This window comes from Polypterus senegalus, chromosome 5, assembly GCF_016835505.1.
Source record: "Polypterus senegalus isolate Bchr_013 chromosome 5, ASM1683550v1, whole genome shotgun sequence".
Lineage (NCBI taxonomy): Eukaryota > Metazoa > Chordata > Cladistia > Polypteriformes > Polypteridae > Polypterus > Polypterus senegalus.
Genome location: NC_053158.1, coordinates 207,850,201 through 207,874,463, shown reverse-complemented (window position 1 = coordinate 207,874,463; position 24,263 = coordinate 207,850,201). Strand labels below are relative to the sequence as shown.

Genomic DNA, 24,263 nt, shown 5'->3' with positions numbered 1-24,263 from the left:
CGTGACAGGCATGGGGGCAAACGACACCAACAGCTGGGAGGATGAAGCCACCTGAGCCTGAGCTTCACCTGAGCGGCTTAAAACACCGGGAAAAAATCAGGATGAGGACAAGGAGGAGAATCTTCAAAAAACATAAAATAAAACGGGAAGATCAAAGCGGTTTGTAGTTTTATTACCATCCTGATTCATTCACATGACGGAGTAAAGAGGCCATTAATGCCCTGCCAAGTCTGAGAAAGGTGGCGGTCAGCGTCCTGCTTTAGGGGAGAACAAGGTGAGGTGCTGAGGAGCTCTCGACATGGCCATTAGCAGGTGACATCATTGACTCTCTGCACCTAAATGGCGACCCTGTGACTAACATACCCGGAACTTTAGTCCTCTACGGCTTCTTTATTTTTACAAACCCAGTTTTGTACTTTACTCTCTGATAACAAAGCTGGCTTAATTAAGACCAGAGTCCAGTTTAGAGAAGGAAGTGTTGGGGGCAGCAACCTATGGCTACACTGAGCCCCCCAGGAATGAACCTGAGAGCCACAGCTGCAGCAAATCTCCAGGGCGGGACGGACTTCACTCAGGGTCACACAGAGAATATGCGCTTATATAGCGCCTTCCCACGGCACACTAAAACATATGGAGAGCGTCACTAAAGTGAAAAGCACACTGGGATTTATATAGCGCCTTTACAGCTGTCGGGATTCCGTAATGGTACTAAGTGATGTGACTGTGTAGGGCATGTCATTAAAGTCACCAGTCGTCACCTAAACTCTTCAGACAAATAAGAAATAAGTTAAAACTCTAAAGTCCGCGAAATGCCGCAAAACAAACACCCAAAAGACCATTGGCATTTCTTTAAAATGTAACGCCGGTGATACCCGCAGCACCAGGGCTCTCCTGCAGTGCATTGGAAAGGCGCTATATAATTCACATTTAGTATTATGATTATTATTATGATTATTATTATTATTCTTGGTGGAGGTCCGAAGACGCGTGGCAGCTGCGCTTGACTGAGCGATTCCAAAGGCAGCAGCGCCCTCTAGCGGACAGTCCGAGAAGCGCCTTTAGCGCAGGCACATCACGGGACAGCTCGACAAAACGAGCTGTCATCCACACACCCCCCCCGAAATCCCCACAAAGCGGGCCGATTCTGCTGAGATTTAATCCATGAGCTCTTCAAGGCCATTTGTCGGGAGAGCTCAACTTTTGCGGAGGTTCCTCAAACAGAGCGCGATGGGCACGTTTACGGCGTTCGTGGACTCACCGGACGAATCTCTTTAGACGGAGAAACGTTCTGCGAGACTCCAAAGGCGGCACAGGCGACTGTTTCAGATGTCACTGCACGAATGCGTCTCCGTCTCTTGGACTCCAAGCATGGTGGCTCTACTATGAAACTAATGAAGTTGACGCCTCAGGACCCCCAAGACGACTTTGGTACACACAAATCTTGGGTGTCTGCTGTTTGAGGAGTGTAAAAATATGAATAATTAATTAAATTGAATCGTTATTAAAGTGTGAAAAAAAATGTAACCTGTGGTGGTCTGTCATGGAACAAACCCATTGAAGAAGATACCTGCAGAGCTGTCATACCAGCATTATCGGCCCCCAGGCAAAGTAACGCACTGGGACCCCTGTTTGGATAGCAAAACAGAAACAACACTGTGGGCCCCCAATGTCACTGGGGCCCCCTAGTTAGTGCCCATTGTGCCCATACAGTAAGATGGCCCTGGTGGGCTGTTCAGACCTCATTGCTGGTTGTGAAGGGGGTCCTTATAAAAGTCAGGATCTGCCACTGGCACAAAGTCTGAGAGCAGTAGACGAAGCCCCCAAACACACCTTACTGTTATGGCAGGAGGGCATTTTCTGCCTTGTTTGGCATTTTGCTTTAACTTCCTGGGCTGAGAGGGCCGAACCCCATTGCAGCCAAAATAAATAAAACACGGACCACCTGAACTGAAGGTTTAACTCCTCGAGGTCAAATGGCTTAACCTTGACTTGGTGCCATGGCTCTACAGTGCCAGTTTAAAGACACCTGAGATACTCAGTGCCATGAGATCAATGGATATAACGAGTGTGTCGTCACACCAGCCGGCCCAGCATGGACTCCACTGAGGAGCGGGCAGCAGGTTTCCGGGCCTCAGACTCTTCTTATGGACTGTGGACCTGCAGGTGGTTTGTCTTCTCCATTGAACAGACCACAGCTCAACCATTCAGGAACAGGCACACATGGCGGGGCTCCACTTCTGCTAGTCCTCTCTGCGTCCTCGTGTGCACTCGTCATGTCAGGAGGGCACTCTTCGCCTGGCCGCTTGAAGGGCGCTTTACAAAACTAGTAACCTGAACGTGGAAAGAATTCTGGGAGAGCCATAAACATATGGAGAGCATCAGCTGACAGGGAAAACGGGCAGCCATCGTGGGTACCCTGCTCAGTGGGCACCCCCAGTCACTTCAACAAGGAGCCCGGCCGGGGAGCAAGGAAGACGATAAGACAGAGGAGGGAGAAAAATTCTGAATCTGAAATAGGAAGAAGCCATCAGGGAGGTGACACAGTGGGGACACAGTGGGTAGATCAGCTGCCTGGCATATTCAATCCACCTGTGCTGCCTACCTGTGTGGAATGTGCAGGTTTTTTATTTTTCTTTGTTCTACAGTTTAGTTTTCCTCCAACACCCAAGTGAACCCAAGACCCCAAACTGGCCCTGCGTTGGCGTGAGTGTGCCCACGAGTCACTGGCAGCACTGCTGCTCCAATCAGATCAACTCAGGCTGGAAAATAAACAGACGGATGGACGGCTGGCCTGGGCCCTCGATGAGGCGTCGATGCAAAGTCCCAAAATGGGTTTTATTGAGGGGGTTGCAATTACATAACAAACTGTGGTCACCTGGCTGTCACTTTAATTAAAAATCAAGCGGCAGACAAAACGCGATTATGAATTTATGGGTTACGTGAAAAAAAATGAAATTCAGTTTGAAAGAGTGTATGCCAGGTCAGTTTGTGTGTTACTATTATTATTATTATTATAGACACACGGAATAAATGACCTATATACTGTAGTAGGGGGGTGGACAGTAGGACTTTAGGGACCCCCAAAACTCCACTTGGCGTCATTTTGGAGGCTTTGCTGCATGGGCTGAATGCCCGATGTCGCCCAGTCGGCTCTAATGTTCTTTTTAATTATTATTGGCTGTATGTCGTAAACTGTACGTGTCCCCCAACCCTTAAACCCAAAGGGGCTTCTTCTGACTGACGTCACGTTTTCGCATGCACACGAAGGTCCCGAAGGAGCCTTTGATTATTTTGATCGGTAATGGAGACCCCCATTCCTGCATGCCATGTCACAGGTCACTTCAAATGTTCCTCATCTGTCCATACCCTGCCTGGCAGCCCCGCTTGTGCCCGCACATCAAAGCCCCACAACGACACGGGCTGAAGTTCTCCGAGGACGGACGCACGCAGACCAGTAAGGTGACATTAAAGTCCCCGCGTTTCCGGTGTGCGTTCAGACTGCGACCTGCCAGACAGGGCCGTTGATTTCTCAGATCTGCTCTCGGTGTCACCACGAGTTCCGCTGGGGGTCTCTTCTTTTAGTTCAAGGGGCGCGCGGACGCCGCTCGGCTTGCAGGACTGACGGAGTTTGAACCCACCGAGCGCTCAGAGGAGGACGCAGCCGCCTGTCATTTTATTTGTACACGTTTTATTGTTTGTAATACCAGTTTTGCGCGTTTTATTGTTTTAATGCTAATCAGTTTTTAATTTGACAACCCCCCCAGTAATATTCTATTTAATTATTTTCTTGCCCGTTGCTCCCAGCATGCAGCCCGTGCTGCTACCCGTACTGTAAACGGATGAAGTTCATCGCCTCCTGCCAGGTCGGGCATTTAGGGGGTGGCGCGACTCGCTGACTTCAGGCGGCTTCATGAAAACTCCTGGGATTGTCGCCCCCACCTGCGCTCTGTTTCTGGCCCCACGCTCATATGATTTACCGCAATACCCCGATGTCGGATGTCCTGCTACAAGCTGGATTTTTAGGACTTTACCACACCGTGCAAACCCCCTCTCCGAGGCTGGCCCCCAGACGCCACTGAGTCAACTCTCGTGCCAGGTGACACTCAAGCCCCGCCCACTCCGCCTCACACCCCTCCCACAGGCGGCTCGACCCCGGAATGAGTAAATCGGAGACTTGCTTCAGAGGGCCGCACGTTTGGACTGAACTTCGTGCGTTTTAGTTTTGTTTTGTTTTGTTGTGACACTTTCACAATGTCGCTGTCGCGGCTTGGACCCCTTGGCCTCACTGTGACCTGCACGGTACGCGGCTTTGGCTCCGCACGCTTTTTCGACACTTCGAAGAGTGCAGCAGCGGCGGCAGTTTCGGGACGCGCCTTCCACGCTTCCGTTTGGAAACTGAAACAGCGAGGTACGGGGACGGTGGCGGCCAGGGCGCACTTGTGTCGGGCCGCTAGGGGGCAAGAGAGACCCGCAGAACTGCTGGAGAGCGTCGCCGAGGGGGGCGGACGGCTGCGGGGAGGCGTTGTGATGTGCTGCTCTGCCTCGTCCTCATCTCGGGGGGCTTCACACGTTAGCACCTTCTGTGCGATTTAGTAAAACTTCAAAGGGGCTTCGAGGTTCCCAAAGTGAACTTAAGTAGTGGCCCCCATAATACTGTCACGTGTGCAGAGTCCGGTGACATTCTGAACAACAAGCAGCAGGGCGGCGCTCTATGGCAGGGAAAACCAAAATGAATTAATTAGAGATATCAGTTATATAGCGCCTTTCACTCTATCTATCTATCTATCTATCTATCTATCTATCTATCTATCTATCTATCTATCTATCTATCTATCTATTATATAGCGCCTTTCACTCTGTCTATCTATCTATCTAAATTGTGCAGGCTGCATCAGCTGACCCCAGGGGTTCACCTTCTAATGGGATGTGAGGGGTCAGTTTCTCCTTTTCACAGGACTTTGAAAAACTGGGGATCAGTAATATAGACATGTGGAGGATCATTTTATTCTCTTTCAATGTCGCTGATCACACATTTGATCATATTTTTGACATTTGATTCTTTACCGGTGGTCCTAGCCCTCTAACAGCCCCTCCCAGAAGGTTAAGAACAGCCAATTTTAACACAAGCATATGGTGTACAGTGTTAGACTATTTCAGTCACTTTAATATATGTGAATGATTTGGATAGGAGTCTATTTAACAAGCTGGGGTCACAGACGGCTGGGCCGAGAGAACAGTACGTCCCCCAGGACGTGACATGGCAGCCCCTATGAGTTGCAGTCTATCGTCTGTCAGTTCATTCACTCTACATATCCATCTCTCTATTTATGTAGTGCCTTCCCCTCTATCTTTTTTATCTATTATAGTGCCATTCCTATTTATCTGTTGTGTAATGCCATATATATCTATCTTTCATTTTGTGTCTCTCATATATATCTAACAATCTTTTATTTAGTGCCTAGCATATCTATTATACAGGGTGGGCCATTTATATGGATACACCTTAATAAAATGGGAATGGTTGGTCATATTAACTTCCTGATTGTGGCACATTAGTATATGTGAGGGGGAAAACTTTTCAAGATGAGTGGTGACCATGGTGGCCATTTTGAAGTCAGCCATTTTGGATCCAACTTTTGTTTTTTCAATAGGAAGAGGGTCATGTGACACATCCAACTTATTGGGAATTTCACAAGAAAAACAATGGTGTGCTTGGTTTTAACGTAACTTTATTCTTTCATGAGTTATTTACAAGTTTCTGACCACTTATAAAATGTGTTCAATGTGCTGCCCATTGTGTTGGATTGTCTTCTCCCACTCTTCACACACTGATAGCAACACCGCAGGAGAAATGCTAGCACAGGCTTCCAGTATCCGTAGTTTCAGGTGCTGCACATCTCGTATCTTCACAGCATAGACAATTGCCTTCAGATGACCCCAAAGATAAAAGTCTAAGGGGTCAAATCAGGAGACCTTGGGGGCCATTCAACTGGCCCATGACGACCAATCCACTTTCCAGGAAACTGTTCATCTAGGAATGCTCGGACCTGACACCCATAATGTGGTGGTGCACCATCTTGCTGGAAAAACTCGGGAACGTGCCAGCTTCAGTGCATAAAGAGGGAAACACATCATCATGTAGCAATTTCACATATCCAGTGGCCTTGAGGTCTCCATTGATGAAGAATGGCCCCACTATCTTTGTACCACACCATACCATCAATTTTTTTGTTCCAACAGTCTTGGAGGGTTAGTGTCAGACCAATAGCGGTGGTTTTGTTTGTTAACTTCACTCATCACTGAACAAAATCTTCTGCGTAAACTGAGGGTCCTGTTCCAATTTCTGTTTTGCCCATTCTGCAAATTCAGTGCGCGATCTGGGTCATCCACGATGAGATGCTGCAGTAGCTGGAGTTTGTAAAGGGTGCCATTTGTGAGTAGCTAATATCCGCCCGAGGGATGTTCGACTAATGCCACTCTCCAGTGACATGCGGCGAGTGCTACGCTGTGGGCTCTTGCTGAATGAAGCTAGGACAGCCACTGATGTTTCTTCATTAGTGACAGTTTTCATACGTCCACATTTTGGCAAATCCAACACTGAACCAGATTCACGAAACTTAGCAAGCAGTTTGCTAACTGTAGCATGGGAGATGGGTGGTCTCGTAGGGTGTCTTGCATTGAAATCTGCTGCAATGACCCGGTTACTGCGTTCACCAGACATCAACACAATTTCTATCCGCTCCTCACGTGTTAACCTCTGCGACATGTCAATGGCTGTAAACAAAGAGAAACTTGTAAATAACTCATGAAAGAATAAAGTTACGTTAAAACCAAGCACACCATTGTTTTTCTTGTGAAATTCCCAATAAGTTGGATGTGTCACATGACCCTCTTCCTATTGAAAAAACAAAAGTTGGATCCAAAATGGCCGACTTCAAAATGGCCACCATGGTCACCACCCATCTTGAGAAGTTTCCCCCCTCACGTATACTAATGTGCCACAAACAGGAAGTTAATATCACCAACCATTCCCATTTTATTAAGGTGTATCCATATAAATGGCCCACCCTGTATAATGGCTTCTACTGTATGTCTGTCATTTTTATAGTGCCTTTCATTCTATTACCTTTATACTGTATGTGCCTTTTACTCCATAGTTTTCTGTTTATCTTTTATATTGTACCTAACGTATCTATCATTTATCTTTTTCATTTTTCTGCTCTATATACCTGTTTACCAATGTAGTGCCTTTCACTCTCTCTCTCTATTATATATCTGTGTATTTATTTCACTCTGCACATTTATTTCTTTCTTTCTTATATAGTGCCTTTTATATGTATCTATTATATAGTGCCTTTCACTCTATCTATCTATCTATCTATCTATCTATCTATCTATTATATAGTGCCTTTCACTCTATCTATCTATCTATCTATCTATCTATCTATCTATCTATCTATATAGTGCCTTTCACTCTATCTATCTATCTATCTATCTATCATATAGCCTTTCACTCTATCTATCTACAGTGGTGTGAAAAACTATTTGCCCCCTTCCTGATTTCTTATTCTTTTGCATGTTTGTCACACAAAATGTTTCTGATCATCAAACACATTTAACCATTAGTCAAATATAACACAAGTAAACACAAAATGCAGTTTTTAAATGATGGTTTTATTATTTAGGGAGAAAAAATCCAAACCTACATGGCCCTGTGTGAAAAAGTAATTGCCCCTGAAGCTAATAACTGGTTGGGCCACCCTTAGCAGCAATAACTGCAATCAAGCGCTTGTGATAACTTGCAATGAGTCTTTTACTGCGCTCTGGAGGAATTTTGGCCCACTCATCTTTGCAGAATTGTTGTAATTCAGCTTTATTTGAGGGTTTTCTAGCATGAACCGCCTTTTTAAGGTCATGCCATAGCATCTCAATTAGATTCAGGTCAGGACTTTGACTAGGCCACTCCAAAGTCTTCATTTTGTTTTTCTTCAGCCATTCAGAGGTGGATTTGCTGGTGTGTTTTGGGTCATTGTCCTGTTGCAGCACCCAAGATCGCTTCAGCTTGAGTTGACGAACAGATGGCGGACATTCTCCTTCAGGATTTTTGGTAGACAGTAGAATTCATGGTTCCATCTATCACAGCAAGCCTTCCAGGTCCTGAAGCAGCAAAACAACCCCAGACCATCACACTACCACCACCATATTTTACTGTTGGTATGATGTTCTTTTCTGAAATGCTGTGTTCCTTTTACACCAGATGTAACGGGACATTTGCCTTCCAAAAGTTCAACTTTTGTCTCATCAGTCCACAAGGTATTTTCCCAAAAGTCTTGGCAATCATTGAGATGTTTCTTAGCAAAATTGAGACGAGCTCTAATGTTCTTTTGCTTAACAGTGGTTTGCGTCTTGGAAATCTGCCATGCAGGCCATTTTTGCCCAGTCTCTTTCTTATGGTGGAGTCGTGGACACTGACCTTAATTGAGGCAAGTGAGGCCTGCAGTTCTTAGACGTTGTCCTGGGGTCTTTGTGACCTCTCGGATGAGTCGCCTCTGCGCTCTTGGGGTAATTTTGGTCGGCCGCCACTCCTGGGAAGGTTCACCACTGTTCCATGTTTTTGCCATTTGTGGATAATGGCTCTCACTGTGGTTCGCTGGAGTCCCAAAGCTTTAGAAATGGCTTTATTACCTTTAACAGACTGATAGATCTCAATGACTTCTGTTCTCATTTGTTCCTGAATTTCTTTGGATCTTGGCATGATGTCTAGCTTTTGAGGTGCTTTTGGTCTACTTCTCTGTGTCAGGCAGCTCCTATTGAAGTGATTTCTTGATTGAAACAGGTGTGGCAGTAATCAGGCCTGGGGTGGCTACGAATTTGAACTCAGGTGTGATACACCACAGTTAGGTTATTTTTAACAAGGGGCAATTACTTTTTCACACAGGGCCATGTAGGTTTGGATTTTTTGTTCCCTAAATAATAAAACCATCATTTAAAACTGCATTTTGTTTTACTTGTGTTATATTTGACTAATGGTTAAATGTGTTTGATGATCAGAAACATTTTGTGTGACAAACATGCAAAAGAATAAGAAATCAGGAAGGGGCAAATAGTTTTTCACACCACTGTATCTATCTATCTATCTATCTATCTATCTATCTATCTATCTATCTATCTATCTATCTATCTATCTATTATATAGTGCCTTTCACTCTATCTATCTATCTATCTATCTATCTATCTATCTATCTATCTATCTATCTATCATATAGCGCCTTTCACTCTATCTATCTATCTCTTATTTGTTATTTACTCATTTTACGTCTCTTTTTCAATGTGATGTACAGCGCCTTTCACTTTCCCTGCCTACCTGTTTTTTAGTGTCTTTCACTCTGTCTCTCTGTTATATAGCGCCTTTCACTTTGCCTTTTCCTCTGTCTGTCTCTCCGTCACTAATCCCGGTGGCGCGTGGCACGTTGATTTGCACACACAAGTTGAAGTTCCACTGGACGCTGCACTTGTGACTCTAATGCCCGCCTAAGTCTCTAAACTGATGCACAGGTTACTTTAACGGGTGACTCTAAATTGTCCCCCTCTGTGTGTCAGTGGCTCTGGTCATGGTTGGCATCGACTCTTGCCTTGTGCCCAGAGCAGCTGTGTTCAGCCCAACTGGATTAAGCAGGTTTGAGCCGGTCGTGCCGTGTCGGGTTATGCTGCACTTTCTGGTAAGTTGAGGTCACTTCATAAGACACGTGGGACCGGAGCGGCTCAGCGTGGTGCCCATCAAGCGCCAATCCTCAAATCCAAATGTGCAGCCCAACAGACTCGGGGGTCAACATTGTGAGGCCAAAGGGGGTCAGTTTCAAGAATCAGACCTGCACAGGATGTCTGCTGGGATGTTAACTGTAGCCACTGGTGGAGGGAGACCCCCAGTGATGAGGATGATGACAGAAAGCGGACCTGACGGATGTGACGGTAGCAGACACAATCAGTGCCTCTTTGTCATGATGGGGCAGCCTCACTGGTCTCACTGGTCCAGGGTTCAGTCCTGGCCCAGTTTGTGTGTTCCTTCTGTGTCCATAGAAGTGTCGTCCAGCTCATGCCAAAGACTTCATACCAAAGGGTGCTGTCCTGTCAGCTGGGGACTGGCACTGCCTCAGGGTTGGCACAGACTGTTCCTGACCAAAGAGTGTTGCAGGGGCCAAGCAGGAGGGTTAGGGTGTCGCATGTCGGTTTGCGTTAAACTGAAGCAGACCTTCAGCTCCATGGAAACCGACGCACCTGGAAGTCGAGCGCAGGAAGATCACAAAATGTGGCGAGGCTCCATGTGCCACCAGAAAGGCCCTCTGCCCGGTTCAGGGCCGCCCGCTCTGTGTTTTGTTTAGCAGGGCTGTCAAGAGTCATCAGCGCCATCGCGCGTTGGGGTCACAGAGCTGTCACTTTCATTTGTGGCTTTGTGGTGACATCAAACATCGTGGGGAGGGAGCCCTGAAAGACCCCAAATTGTTGTGGGATGGAAATCCTGGCGCAACCCAATCGGCGCTGCTTTTCCCATTTGTGGCCTTTGATGGATGACCTTTTGTTTTATAAATAGGAACAGGAGAAGACATCTGGCACCAAGGCACACATTAGAATATTTTCACGATCCCCCCTTTGCTGCTTGTGGAGAGAGAAAACGAAAAGAAAAGGAAAATAAGGCTGGCGTCGGAAAAGCAGTGGCCGGCTTAAGCAAAGGGCATTGGAATGTCGAACGGCGCCACACATGTCAGTGGAAAAATCATCTCGAGGTGACCCCCCGATAACTGAGCACCTTGGTCACCAAAGGTCCAGTGCAGCCCCCAGCTATTAAACTCGTCATTCCCAGTTTTGGATCAGGGGTCGGAGTTCAGCCGCTGTCATCAGTAAAAATCTTAAAATGCAAAATTTAAAAGACGTATAAAAACAGCAAAAGCAAAACCGAGAACAAGAGACAAAAGTATCCAAAGCCCTTCCTCATTTTGAGGTATTTAGCCCAAGAAAAATGAGGTGGCATGGGTATGGCACTTGAGGGGCAGGTGTGTCACCACTGAGGTCCAAACCGAGTGCCTCCTCCTTTTAAGGGGCGGGGCCTTATCAGTGGGTGGGGCTAGATGCCATCCTCTGACAGAGCTGCACCGGAGAGAGAGAAGAAGTGGTCAGCGCCAGTGCTAGCGCCCCCTCTTGCCCCAAGGTGGTATTGCTTACCTTCTCAGAGTCACAGCAGTGGTCCCCAGGCGGGCGGGTGTGACAATATTTAACATTACTGATGTCACCAATGTCACTTTTATACCGTTGTTTCTATATTTTCCCCTCTGTGTCCTTTGTTTTGTGTGTTATTCTTGCCGCACTGCCTTGGATTGGGTCCGTCCTTGTTTTGCATGTTGCTATGGTTACAGGTCCCCGTCACGTAAACCCAACGTGTGTTTCTTTGCAGCTCCGGGACCCAGCGTGCTGGTGGAGCGCCACGGCTCCATTTGCTCCATTGGAATCAACAGGCCAGAAGCGAGGAACGCCGTCAATCTGGAAACGGGCCGGCAGCTGGTCGAGGCCTTCAAGACCTTCGAGGGGGACTCGTCGCTGACCGCCGCCGTCTTCCATGGCATCGGTTGGTTCTCCTTTTATCTTCTGCCGTGAGAGCCGTCGTTTTGCTGTAGCGTTCTTCTCATTTCAGGAGGTGAGTTTAGAAATTGAGAGCTGGCCACATGTTCACCTACGTAACATTTCTAGGCCCACTTCCTCCAGTTCAGGCTCATGGGGGGCTTCGGACCACCCGCGGTTCACAAACCTTCAGCAGAATATGGAGAGGTGGAGACGTGACATCTGTGCCCCCCACTACTGCTGGTTCTGATCGTAGGCCCACAAAACTCCAAAGGGCCTACACAGGCCTAAAGTGCTAAGCAGGCCAGATCTTGAGACGCGGGCCTAGGGGTCTGCAGGGGTCCAAACGTCAAACGTACGTTAAAAATGATTCTCTGGGAGTGAAACCCCTCAGCGCATGGGAAGAGAAAAAAACGTAATTAAAAATGTCAATTACAGCCACCTGGTGTCCCAGCTTCAGCTATCAGCACCTGGTGACTGTCCTGTCCTGTCCTGAGTGGGGGTCCTGCATTCTCACCTTCTGGATCCCAAATCAATCATAATAACATCATGTCACCTCATGTCATTTTCTGGCCCCCTTAGTCTATATAAGGAGCACAGTGGGGACTGGAGCCAATCCCAGGTAGCACAGGGCACAAGGCAGGAGCAAACCCTGGACAGGACGCCAGTCCATTGAACAATAACAAGTAGAGACGCCATGGATGAGTATAATGAATAGACACACACATACAGATAGATAAAGATAGAGTGTGAGTGTGTGTGAGTGTGTGAGTGTGAACATGTACATATATACGTACGTATATAGATAGTGATGATAGGAATAGGAGAGACGTATACAGGGCAGCAGTGTGTGGCTGAGCCCCCATTTTGTGCTATCTAACAACACACAGGGCAACATTCAGCCAAACGAGGAAGACCCTCAGGTCGTGGCATCGTCTTCCTCAGCCTGGAGAAAACACTGGCATCCGAAGGCCCCCCACCACGTCCATACGGCAGGTGGAATGGGCAAAGTGGCACTGCTTGTGTTGGCACAGAAGTGACGTCTCTTTGTCTTATGATTTCTCACAAGGTGGCCCAAGTGCGGTGAAGCCTTCAGAAAGGGTCGGGAGAGCAGGCCCAGATGTCACCAGCCTGCCCCAAGGAGGTGCACCAAAAAGCAAGCTTAGCCTCTACTAGAATGCCTGGCTTCGGCCTACACTAGACCACCACGTGCTTCACCACATCAAAGATCAACGCACATAACGTGAAATGTTCCAAAAAATACGGAAAAGGCTCCCCAGGGGAGGGGATCACCGTCAACCCCAGGCTTATATATATATAATATATAAGAATATATAAGGGAAGGATTTATGGGTGTAAAAGGGAAAAACAAACAGCAAAAGAAGTGAAAAAAGCGTAAAATAAACAAAAAGGACCTGTCTAATTTCTCAAATGACACCTAATGTGAAATCCACAAGAAAATCCAAGTAACAGAAGCCAAAATGGTCCACAAAGTCCACAGGCGCACATTCAACAGGAAACACAAAGGACTTCAATTCCCAGCCTGCCTTTAGAGCCTGGGGGGCGGTCCTTTGATGATGATTGATGGATGGACCCGCCTCTTGGGGAATCCACCCCCAAAATTCACGGAACATAAGAGAACTGCACACACAGGACTAAAGACATAAAGACTAAACGGAATAAAATGAACAGATGACACATAAATAGACAAATAATAAACAAACAGAGCGATATTAGACAAATAACAGAAAAATAGCAAATGGAAAATAAACAAAGATAACGAGAAATGGAAAAATATCAACCAGGAATGGAAAGTGAGGTGGCTCAGCCGCAGCCGGTTGGCAGCACTGGCATCACTGTAGTCTCAAATTCCTGCCGTTTAGGACGCCCCGTCTGTCTGTCTGTTTATATATTTAAATATATGCGCATATGCAGAGGGGTATTCTGTACATAAGAGATGCCCTAATTTAAATATTGCATACAATTCCAGGTTTTCATTTTCGGTTGTTCTGAGGAGGAGACATGCAGCTAATGGACGCCAGCCTTAAACACAAAGTTGACGATGCGGTGGACCGTCTGATGTCACACTGTGACAGGGCTGTGTGACGCTCAGGCTGCCCCCCCCCCAAGGCTGCTCTCCTGTGCCATGTGGCTCCTCAGTCCTTGCAGTAAACTCCCCCAACCAATGGTTCCCAGCAGGGCTGAGGCAATGAACTCCAAGTCCCATGATGCCCTGTGGAGATCCAGGGGAGCTGCCATCTAGCATCATTCTTGGAGGGGCAGTGCCCTAAAGAAACTTGCTTTCCCCATCCTTTCATCTCTTGGGGGTCCCGGCCATCCCTTATGGTGCATTCATCACGAAGCTGAAGGACACCTTAACTGTGTTGACGTGCGTCACTTCACTCCAAGTGCTTATCGATGACAGATGGCCTTTCTGGCTACACAGGTGACACCCAACTGAGTTGAAAGGTCTGCCTGATGTCACAACTCGGACAAGTCAGGTGGCCTTTGCTGTGTTTACTGGATCACTGGCACCAGAAACAGTCATTTAGGGCCAAAAGAGCCATTAGACCTCGATGGTGACAATGTGACAAACGTGACACTCACTTCACCAGAGAAACGAATGAGAAAAAAACAAATGACTTCTTTAGTTCATTCTTGTACTGTTTAGAAGTAGGAGCTGAAATGAACATGAAGACTCTGTCTCTATCATATAGTGCCTTTCACGTCTGTCTTGCAAATGGGAGACACAACAAAGTGACAGAGTGGGGGCAGCACCTTGGTGACCCGAAATAACTGCAAAGAACGCACAAAAGGCAACATGCGGTAATTTGAGGAGACGTCAGTCAGATGTGACTTCAGAGCAGAACTGAGGACAAGATGGCCGTTCTTGGGTTATATAGCCACTCGACAGGAAGGGGCGGGGCCAGGAGAGTGGACAGAGGAAGGAAGAGGACAGGCGTTAGACCACCGCGGGTAATCACTGTCACCTGAGCCCTTGCACACGCGTGTGACAATCTGTCTATTATATAGCGCCTTTCTCATCTATCTATCTATCTGGTACTGTTATAAACGTCCCGAAGGTCAATCCTTCCACCTCATGAGACCCCCAAGGTGGTGACTGTGGCTGCCCAGTTGGTGTCCTACTGTTTTGGGTTGGCAGAGACCCAGTGATGTGGGCGTAGCTGTTGTGTGACATCACAAACCTTGCAGGTGACCGGTCAGAAGGAGCTCACACCGCCACACCAGGACTCATCTTACCGGCTGCGTCTTTGAATCCATCCATCCATTATCCAACCCGCTACATCCTAACTACAGGGTCACGGGGGTCTGCTGGAGCCAATCCCAGCCAACACAGACGGGGCGCAAGGCAGGAAACAAACCCCGGGCAGGGTGCCAGCCCACCGCATTTTTAGTATTTTTAATGGTTACGTCCTGCAGTGCTCAGCTGTTACGTGTCAGCCAGCTTTTGTCCCCCGGCTTGAGTCCCTTGTTGCCTTTTTAGCTCTTTTGTAATTTCTAACATGTTACTTAATTATTTTTTGGGCATATTTGTAATTCTGAGCTCCATTCCTTTGAAGTTGTGGGTGGAATCCCTAAGAGGCGGGGCCATCGTGACATCACTGTGGCTGGACCCGCCCCTCACCTTTTTTTCCAGCTGGAGGAGTCGAGACCCCCAGAGCCTCGTTTCTTTCTATTCGCTTTTGTCGGTCAGTCAGTCAGTCAGTCGTTGTCCCGCTATATCCTGACACAGGGACGGTCATTTGTTCTTTGGATTTTTGCTGCTTCATTCAAGACAAACGGCATCATTTATAGCGCCTTGTCAGCCTGAGCTTACCATTTAATCTTAAGTCTTAAAGGCAGGAGTGTCGTCTGTCACTGGTCACTCTAAACAAGAATCGTCGGTCATGCGCCTCATCTGCACTGGTCACCCTGGTCAGTTTTGAGCCCCCTCACCCAATGTGACTTCCGAGTGCGGCCCACCCGTCCCGATGCGGTCGATGTGCTGTGAGGGGGGACGCCGAGGTGAGCTGCAGTGCTCTTGTGCTTCACTCGCTCACCCATTAAATGAACTTTCCATTTATTCCTTCACTCGTTTCTTCTTTCACTCCCTCATTCTCTTCTTCACGTCTTCATTCCTCCATGTGCCCATTTATTCTTTCACTCCTTCACTCCCTCATTCACTCGGTGCGCTCCAAACACTTTTTTTTCCAAGCCCTGCCTCTCGATGGCTCCTGCACTTCTGCACATGAAGTGTCACACCAGGCGTGAGTTGTATATAGCGCCTTTCTGGAGTGAACAATGCGCTTTGCAGAGCTGCGGTGTTTTCCAGCTGCTTCATATGGTGGGTGACCCCCCTCAGGTCACACAGGCGGTGGACCGGCTGCTGATACTTGTTGGAGAATATAGCGCCTTTCTCTGGCTAACCCCTCCCGTGACACTTCACAGTGTCAGGACTGCCACTTGTTCAGTTAGTTGATTTGAATCACAGGGCTGACCCAGAGGCCATCATCCCTGGGTGGCAGTGCCCGCTGTCAGGACCAGCTGAGGACTGTGTGTAAATTTTCCAATCCTGAAGATGTCACCGCTGTGCACGTCTGCCTCAATGCCTGTCCTCCACCGTGAGGCCCTCAGGCCGATTCCGGTTTTCGTTTGACCCGTCGTGTGATGTCCGTCCCCGTTCTCGACTCCTCTGCTTGACTTTTTGTTTTTTTTTTGTCGGATGCCACTTGGCATTGTGCCATTTACTCGTCAGATTTCTCGCAATATGCTGGTATCTTGCTGCTGTTGCTTTGTCTTCCGCTCTTATCTTTGCTTCTGATTCCTTTGTCTACCTAAAAGCGGACGTCCTGCCCTGCCGGAGGACTTGATGCCTCTGCACATTTCCACATTTTGCTGACGAAACTCCTAAATGTATTTTTTGACCGAGCCGAGTCTCACAGCCGGTGCTGCTGATTCTTTAACCCTACTGTGACTCGGGTGGCTCTCTTGGGCAGCACCTCCGAAAGGAGAACAGAGAAGAGCAGCGCCCCCTAATGGTGGGGCACATATGAACAAGACAGAGGAGACCTGGCAGAGGCTGGCGACCTGTTGACGTGATGTGCGCCCCCTCTGTCTGTCTGTCCTCCCACCACAGGGAGCTTTGGTGGGCATAAGGCTCCCGGCTCTGGGGCGTCTAGAGGGTTGCCAGTTCGAATCCCATTACTACCAGAAGGGATCCTACCCCGTCAGGCCATTAACCCCAACATTGTTACGGCCGACCCTGCGCTCTGACCCCCAGTTTCCTCTCAAGGATTAATCCAGTATACTAAATAGCAAATGGACGTGGACTCCTGCTTGGGCTGTGAATGGTGAACATGCAGCTTTGTCATGTGATTTAGAGGTGGCATCTCCAGTTCCCTGGTGGTACACCCTTACTCTGTGGTCAGTCTGCCAAGGAATTTGCTCACAGTGACGCCCAGCCTCCCCAGCTTGTTTGTCATCTCTAAGATGGCAGCACTTGAAATTGGCCACTGGATTACTGTGCCAGCTGTGCCAGTCAGGTCTTAGTTGGTGGCAGGCTCACTCGCCCTCTCTCTCTCCCTTGTTCTTGCCCCTTCCTGAGCAACTCTGGGGTCACATGTCCATCTGTCCCTACTCAGGAATTCACTCAGGGTGACCCCCTCACCCCCAACATTCCATGAGCCCCTTGTACCCTCTGACAGGGTTAGAGTGACAAGGAAGTGTTCTGAGCCAATCAGATCTGTAGTGCCTGTCATGTGGCAGCAGCTCGCTCGCTCTCTCTCTCTCTCTTTCTCTCTCTCTGTTGCACTTGGCCCTGAGTCACATGACCTGGAGCTGGCCACAGTGGGCTCCTTTGAATCACAGAGGGTGTTTCTAACAGCCAATCAGATTTGTAGTTGCTCAGGCAGCTCTTCCTTCCTTCCCTACTCTGCTGCACAGGCTCCTCCCATTATGCTTGGCCCCTCCCTGACCCAATACGGGTCACGTGACCAGCCCTCTCTCTGTGACTCCCCCACCGCTTGTCCTTCTTGAGATGGCAGCCGCAGGCCTCAGACAGAGCAGCCAGCCGTCCTTTAGCTCAAGTGGCTAAGCTGCCAGCCTCTGAGTGACCTGAAAGCTCCGTGTCCAAGTGTGAGGGTCTGACGGGTGGGCCGTCAGTGATTTGTGACCAGGCATTTAAAGCTCCATTAACAGTGTGTACCACCACAACGAAGACTGGAACACCGTGTGAGGTAAAGGATCAAAGTGGGCAGTGCATTTAAACAGAGCGGGCAAAGAGCATCTGAGGGGTCACCTGTAGCCCCCCTATCGCTCCATTTACTGAGGAGCTCAGTGTGAAGGATTTGTGAAACAACTGGTGACCCCATAAATAATGAGGACGTGATTTAAAAATAGTACAGACCACCACACGACACCCGTCTGTCCTCCTGCGCCACACTGAGCCGGCCCTGCAGAGGGCACTAGTCTGGCACGGGGCACTCTCCTTGCTTTTGGACGTGCCAGCATGCGAAGAGCCATCTTGGTCGTCCCTTGCCGTGTTTTCCACATGACCTCATCCCAGGGTGGGCCCGTCCGGGTTATGCGGGTGTTCGTGTACCGCCAGAGCATGGGCTGACCCCTAGGGGGCGCTCTCCTTTTCACCCACTTTAGTATGAGTGACCACCCGGTGGTGTGTTGGCGCAGGTGCAGGTGTTGAGATTTGATTTTGTCTTTTGTGCTCTCCTGCAGGAGGCCATTTCTGTGCCGGCTTTGACCTGAAGGAGCTGTGCCACCAGCGAGAGGCTCTCGACGTCGAGCAGGATGTGACCAAAGGTCCCGGCCCGATGGTAGGAGCCTTCGCCGATGTGTGGGTGTGTGGTGTGAAAGGCGCTATATGAGTGACTGTATTAGCCAGTCTGTTGTCACGGGGGCCTCTCCCTAGCAGATTGGGGTGCGGGACTACTGAGTCGGTGAATTATTTTTGTCTCCTTTCTGAGTTTTACTTTGAGGGGTTCGGTGCAGAAGTCCACATTCACATCCTAAAGACATGCTGGCACTTTGGGGGGACCCCTTGTTTGTCTGTCTGGGGGATTAAATATCAGTAGTTGTCTTCTTTGGACCGGGGGTTGTGTGTGTTCCCCTCTCCCTAGTTGGGGGGTCCAAATCATTACAGAATTACTGAAGTAAAGGCAATGACTGAAAAAGTCGTGGAGTGTGGCGGGGGTCCAGCTGAGCCCCCCAAAAACCACCGGAAACAGAGAATGGAGCCGGGAACCTTACAAGATCAAAACAACACCAGAAAACGCCATCAGTTCTGTTCAGATTTTACATTTCTAGATCTTCACAGCCATCTCTGTCCTGTACGGTGCCTTCCATATCTTCATATTCCCTCCCTGAAGGCTGCACCCCCACCTCCTTATGCCAGCTGGTCTGATTTGGCCAATCCAGTGAGAAGCCTCAGTTTGGCAGTTGGGCCAGATGGCACCAGCTTGAGGTGCCCGTCAGCCTCCATCTTCCCAGTATCCAAACTGGGCACCCCAGGATCTGAAGGACATCCTGCATCATGAAGACCTTGGAGGGGCTGGTCCTGGCATGAGTGCGACACCTGGCAGCCTCTGTACACAATGCCACCTGCAGTCATGGTCCTTCATTGCCCTTAATGCCAGCTCGCTCCTCTGAAGATCGTGGACGTCACCAGCTCAGGAGTCACATGGCACAGAAAGTCCAGTGCAAACCAAACGAGCCACAGGGGGCAAACACAAGGGGGTCTCATGGCCTTCTGGGAATTCAGCACCCCTTGAAGTGACACAGACAGGTGATTGGGGACACAGACAGGCGACGTGTCATCTCTGCCCTTCTCTTTGTTGTGCCACCCCACCCAGGTGTCAACCTTAAGGATTGCCGTCAGGGCGTCCCTGGGAGGTCCCTGTGACTCACCAGTCATCTTGACACCCGCTTTGGATGCCAGTGCTGTGTTTCCACATCTCTGCCAACGTCTTTGTGTTTCTGTCTACCACAGGGTCCGTCTCGTATGCAGTTCACCAAGCCCGTGATCGCAGCGGTCAGCGGCTATGCGGTGGCCGGAGGACTCGAGCTGTCACTTCTGGCGGACCTGAGAGTCATGGAGGAGAGCGCCATCACCGGAGTGTTCTGCAGGAGATTTGGTATTGCGCCTCTTTCTTTATAGCGCCTTTAATCGCTCGACTCGGGCGTTCCCTGTGCAATTTCATTTGACGTTCTGCGGGTCACTTGTGCAAACGGTAAGAGCGCCACCTGCTTCTCACTCTTAGATTTGCGCTTTGTTCTTTAATTTTGTAACTCCGAGTTGTCCACTAGCCTGTACCCTGTACCCTGTACCCTGTGTGGGCCATTCGGACCTCCATACCTCCTAAAATGGGGTGAAGCTCCACCAGCAGACAGTGTGTGGAAGGAGCTCACGATGACATGCCCGGGGTCAAAGTGCCTTCTGTAAAATGAGGACTGGCACTCAGTAGTGTTGGCACAAATCAACACAGTAGGGCACTCAAAGCAAATGAAGAGCAGAAAATATGAAATCGGAGCCAGCAGCAGTGGGGGTGGTGGGGGGTCACATTGAAATGTACCCAAGCAGACCCCCTCATCTCTGGTCCCACATTTGACTTGACTGCCATCAGCCCACTCAGGCTGCGCCATTTCTTGCCCAAAGCAGCATGTCAGTGCAGTGGCAGGTCACATGGGCTCCCACCAGACGTCACCCTAACCCCTCAGCGTTTGTCTCTAAACGTCCCTCCGTTCAAATATCCACATTTAAAAATTACAGGAAAAGTCCGTCTGTGGCACTGAGAGGCGTCCCTCAGGTGGTCACTTGTCACATCGTTAGTCCCCCAGTTCTGAGGGGGCAGAATAAAAAAAAAAGATTGGAAATGGAATTTAATGCAGACAAGTGCAACACGCGGGCAAATGGGCATTGATTAAGATGGCATGATGGGCAGGTCCTACGAGGGTTCACCCTGACTTGCCATTTTAATGCTCCTGGTAACATCCTGGCACAAACAATTAAAAAAGACCAAGCGATGGGCAGCCGAGCCGTAGAGCTGACATCAGCTGAGACTGCAGGGGGCACTAGGAAGTCACTGTTGGGCTCATCCTCCTGGCAGTGCCCGCCGTGTCGTCACACACACACTTGTGTCTTCTCCCTTCCTCTAGGAGTTCCCCTCATCGACGGGGGCACCGTCAGGCTGCCTCAGCTCATCGGGCTCTCCAGGGCCTTGGACCTCATCCTCACGGGACGCCCGGTGGGCGCGCAGGAGGCGCTTCACTTTGGAATTGCCAATAGAGTCGTTCCAGATGGCAAAGGTATGTGCGTGTGAGTGAAGCCGTGCATGAGTGACACCTCGCCCTCCCATCCCACTCTTGCCCCTTGATTTTGGGGTCTTTTTTTTTTTTCCTACTGCAGAGGGCCATTTTGGGGGGGAGGGAGTGGTGGTGGTCCATTTTCAAACATCAAGTGAACGAATGTGCCATCAAGGTGGCACCTGAGAGGCTGGCGATCAAACTAAAGGTGCAATTTTAGCACCAATGGGCTATGGCAGTGTTTGCCAACTGGTGGACTGTGGTGGCATTGCAGGAAGGACTATGGATGTACACCTGAGCCCCCCCCGAGCATGTGTCACAGTGCCAGTCCTGAATGACCACCCCAGACGCATTGCATGAGCAAACCCACCAGACCCCCACTTTAACACCAAATTCACCCCCCTCATTGGGTCCTGTTAACTCACGGAGGGGGACCCTGGCATGGAGAAATCTGGGCTGTGACACCACGAGTGGATATGGGCAGAGGAGCCCCCTCTGGTGGCACCCAAGGACCTGAAGTACAAGTCCCAAGAAGCCCTGCGGGTGTCACAATCTGGGACTGGGCCATAAGGGCACTGCCACGTCTTGTACTGAGGGGGGTGACTTGTTTTGATATAAGGTCTCTCCCAGTCCAACCAGCACCCTTTCACCCCAGCTGGGACGAGAATTGAAGGCCATCCTCGCCGAGTTGCACCTCCATTATGGCCTTCTGGCTGGGCAAAGTGTCGCCCTGTATGCCAGCCGGGATGCCAGTCATTCACGTTATGTTTTTGTTGCTGATTTTTTCACATGACATGAAATGCGCCTTGAAAGGAAAACTGTCACTGTCATTGTCACCCGTCTAGTGAGTTCTGCGTTTTGATTGGTAGCTCATCAGGTGCTCCACTTCGAGGACTCCTGGCTTCCTGATCACAAACATAAAGCCACTGCGTCACTCAGCCACACACGGTCACTGCCTTGGCCACACCCCCTACTGATGACTCACCAATCCAAAAACAGAACTCGCTAGGGCCCGCCCTCTCAACTTTTGACAGGTGACAGTGACAGTTTCTAGCGGATTCTGTGTCACTGAAAGGAATGAATGAAATAAACCCATCAAGACACAAACAACACAAACCTGAAGCTGTTCCTGGTGACGTCACTGCATTTGGACTGACTGATTGTCACATTTCACAGTAAAAGTCCTCTTATTATCCAAGGCGACGTTCAACATGCGAGACTCGATTGGTTCCACGTTCTCTTTTGTTTCCCGGCAGGTGAAGTGACTCGCTCAGGGTGACGTGGTGCCAGTAGTGGGATTTGAACCCTCAGCCTCCGCGTCTGAAGTCCAAAGTCTTTGGCACTACACCACACTCGAGTTTCTTTATTGATTTATTTAAATATTCCACCATTTGCAAGGACCCCAGACGTGCGTCGCCCTGTGAGAGCGGGTGGCTCACTGGCATGTGGGGCGCAGCAGTCAGCGAGTCTGAACGTGTCAACCACACCTTGACTCACTGCCATCTGATCGTCTCATGCAGGGTGGCGCCCCCTTCTGACCTGTCACCCTCTCGCAAGAAGTGGCATTTAAGTGTCATCATTCCATCACCATGGCAAACAAAACTCATTGATGCCCCAAATGTCACCATCTGAACAAAGACCCCAAATGGGCGCACAGTGAGGGGTCTCTCCCATTGTTGTAATGCATCTCAGCACCCGTGTCCTGTAGCACTGTGGCTCCCTGCTGGGCTCGGGTTGCCTCGTCCCCATCTGGAATGAGTGGGACCTGAGCCCCCGACAGACCCTCCTCTTCTTGGTGGCATTGCGTCTTTTTTTGCTGTCTATTTTCTGAACCCGCTTATCTGGGCAGGCTAACTGGATGCTATGCCAGCAAGCATTGGACACAAGACGTGGTGGCGTGCCAGTCCATCTCTTCCCATCCCGTGTGTGACCCTCATGTCACAGATGCCCCCCTGTCACTCACCGCGTGTCCCCTTTGTCTTTTCCAGGCCTCGAGTGTGCGCTGGACCTCGCCGAGCGGATCTCGTGTTTCCCCCAGGAGTGCCTGCGTGCGGACCGAAGCTCGGCTTACCACAGCGTCTTTGATGCGCCATCCTTCACCAAAGCCATGCAGTTCGAGTTTGACAACGCCAAGCACGTCCTGCTGAGCGAAGCCATCACTGGCGCTGACAAGTTTTCCTCTGGGATTGGAAAAGGGGGAAAGTTCTTCTAATAAAAAGGCACAGATGTGCCCTGGCATGGACCGTGTGCTGCGTGTTCAATCCATTCATCCATCTGTCAGTGAAGCCGTGCCCATCTTTCTGAGTGCTGGGCACACAGGCTGACAATGAGCGGGCATCCATCGGGAGTCTCGGGCACAACTGTCGGGGCGACACCTCTGCTCGTCACGGCACTCAGACCGTCCCCGGCCGGTGACACAAAAGCAGAGGGGCACATGTGGCCACACACAGGGAAGCAGCAGCCCAGGGCGGCCATGCCAGCTGAGTATCCATTTGTTTCACTTTCATTTCTGCTCACCTTAATCGTCGCCTCACATCCACAGCATCTGTTTACGTCTTCAGATTTTCTAACAAGTGGTGCAGCGCCACCTGGACTTTAGCGGCAGTGCACCAGACTGTTAGCGCCCCCTCCTGCCTGGTGGCTGACACAACTGTCCCTTAAGGACTGTGACTTGGAGGGTGAATTCAGTGACAGGACACTCTTTGTCTCTGCCACGATGATGCTGCCTTCCGTCCCAAGATGGCAAGATACAAATTCAGGGCCCTGGCATTAGCAGTGCAGCTTTACTATTTGGTTAAAAGAGAAACCTGCCAGTTTAGGCCAACAACGGGCACGTTTACCAAACTAAATCATAAAGCAAGCACAACACGTATAGACCCCCAAAGTCCCCTTGTCCTTCTTGTCACACCCCGAATGGAGCCTAAATCTTCATGGGACATGTGACATGTGTCACCACCTGTCCCGTCCCCATGTTCCATTTCGCTGTCAGTCCAGCTATGTTCAGGGTGGGCCGCTGGCTGCCACACTCATTTGTCACTCACTTCCGGGTGGCTTTCGTCTTCTTTGCTTTAAATCTGTGGCCTCGACATGACCTTTGTCTCCCCGTTGCCATGGCAGTGACTCCAGCCCATAATATAATATGGTGAGGCAGGTCTGACTGATTGGTTTCATTTTTTTTTTTTTTATCACAGCAGATGTGCCTTGAAAATGACTCGGGCGCAGGGCATTGTGGGTAAAGTCCCTGGCCTTGGTGGCTTGTGCCCTTAATGACGGCAGACAAAACAAGGCCTTGCAAGTGGTGCCAGCGTTTCAAAGGATGAAAACAACAAAGTGCCACA

At 49.5% G+C, this 24,263-nt stretch overlaps 1 protein-coding gene across 1 annotated transcript; it reads left to right on the top strand.

Moving 5' to 3' along the window:
• Positions 1–4,138: 4,138 nt before the first annotated feature.
• zgc:101569 (uncharacterized protein LOC449822 homolog) lies at positions 4,139–23,167 on the top strand. The gene is made up of 6 exons (XM_039754044.1): positions 4,139–4,408; positions 11,447–11,617; positions 18,343–18,440; positions 19,613–19,757; positions 20,779–20,928; positions 22,914–23,167. Exons 1-6 carry the CDS (start codon positions 4,252–4,254, stop codon positions 23,135–23,137), a joined length of 945 nt encoding a protein of 314 aa, XP_039609978.1. The 5' UTR covers positions 4,139–4,251; the 3' UTR covers positions 23,138–23,167.
• Positions 23,168–24,263: the final 1,096 nt, after the last annotated feature.

Bases quoted from the DNA above. Each gene is read 5' to 3' on its own strand.
- zgc:101569 (XM_039754044.1), top strand. From the start codon at position 4,252: ATGTCGCTGTCGCGGCTTGGACCCCTTGGCCTCACTGTGACCTGCACG. The intron at 18,441-19,612 runs GTAGGAGCCTTC...TGTCTACCACAG, and splicing joins CCAAAGGTCCCGGCCCGATG to GGTCCGTCTCGTATGCAGTT. The intron at 19,758-20,778 runs GTATTGCGCCTC...CCCTTCCTCTAG, and splicing joins AGTGTTCTGCAGGAGATTTG to GAGTTCCCCTCATCGACGGG.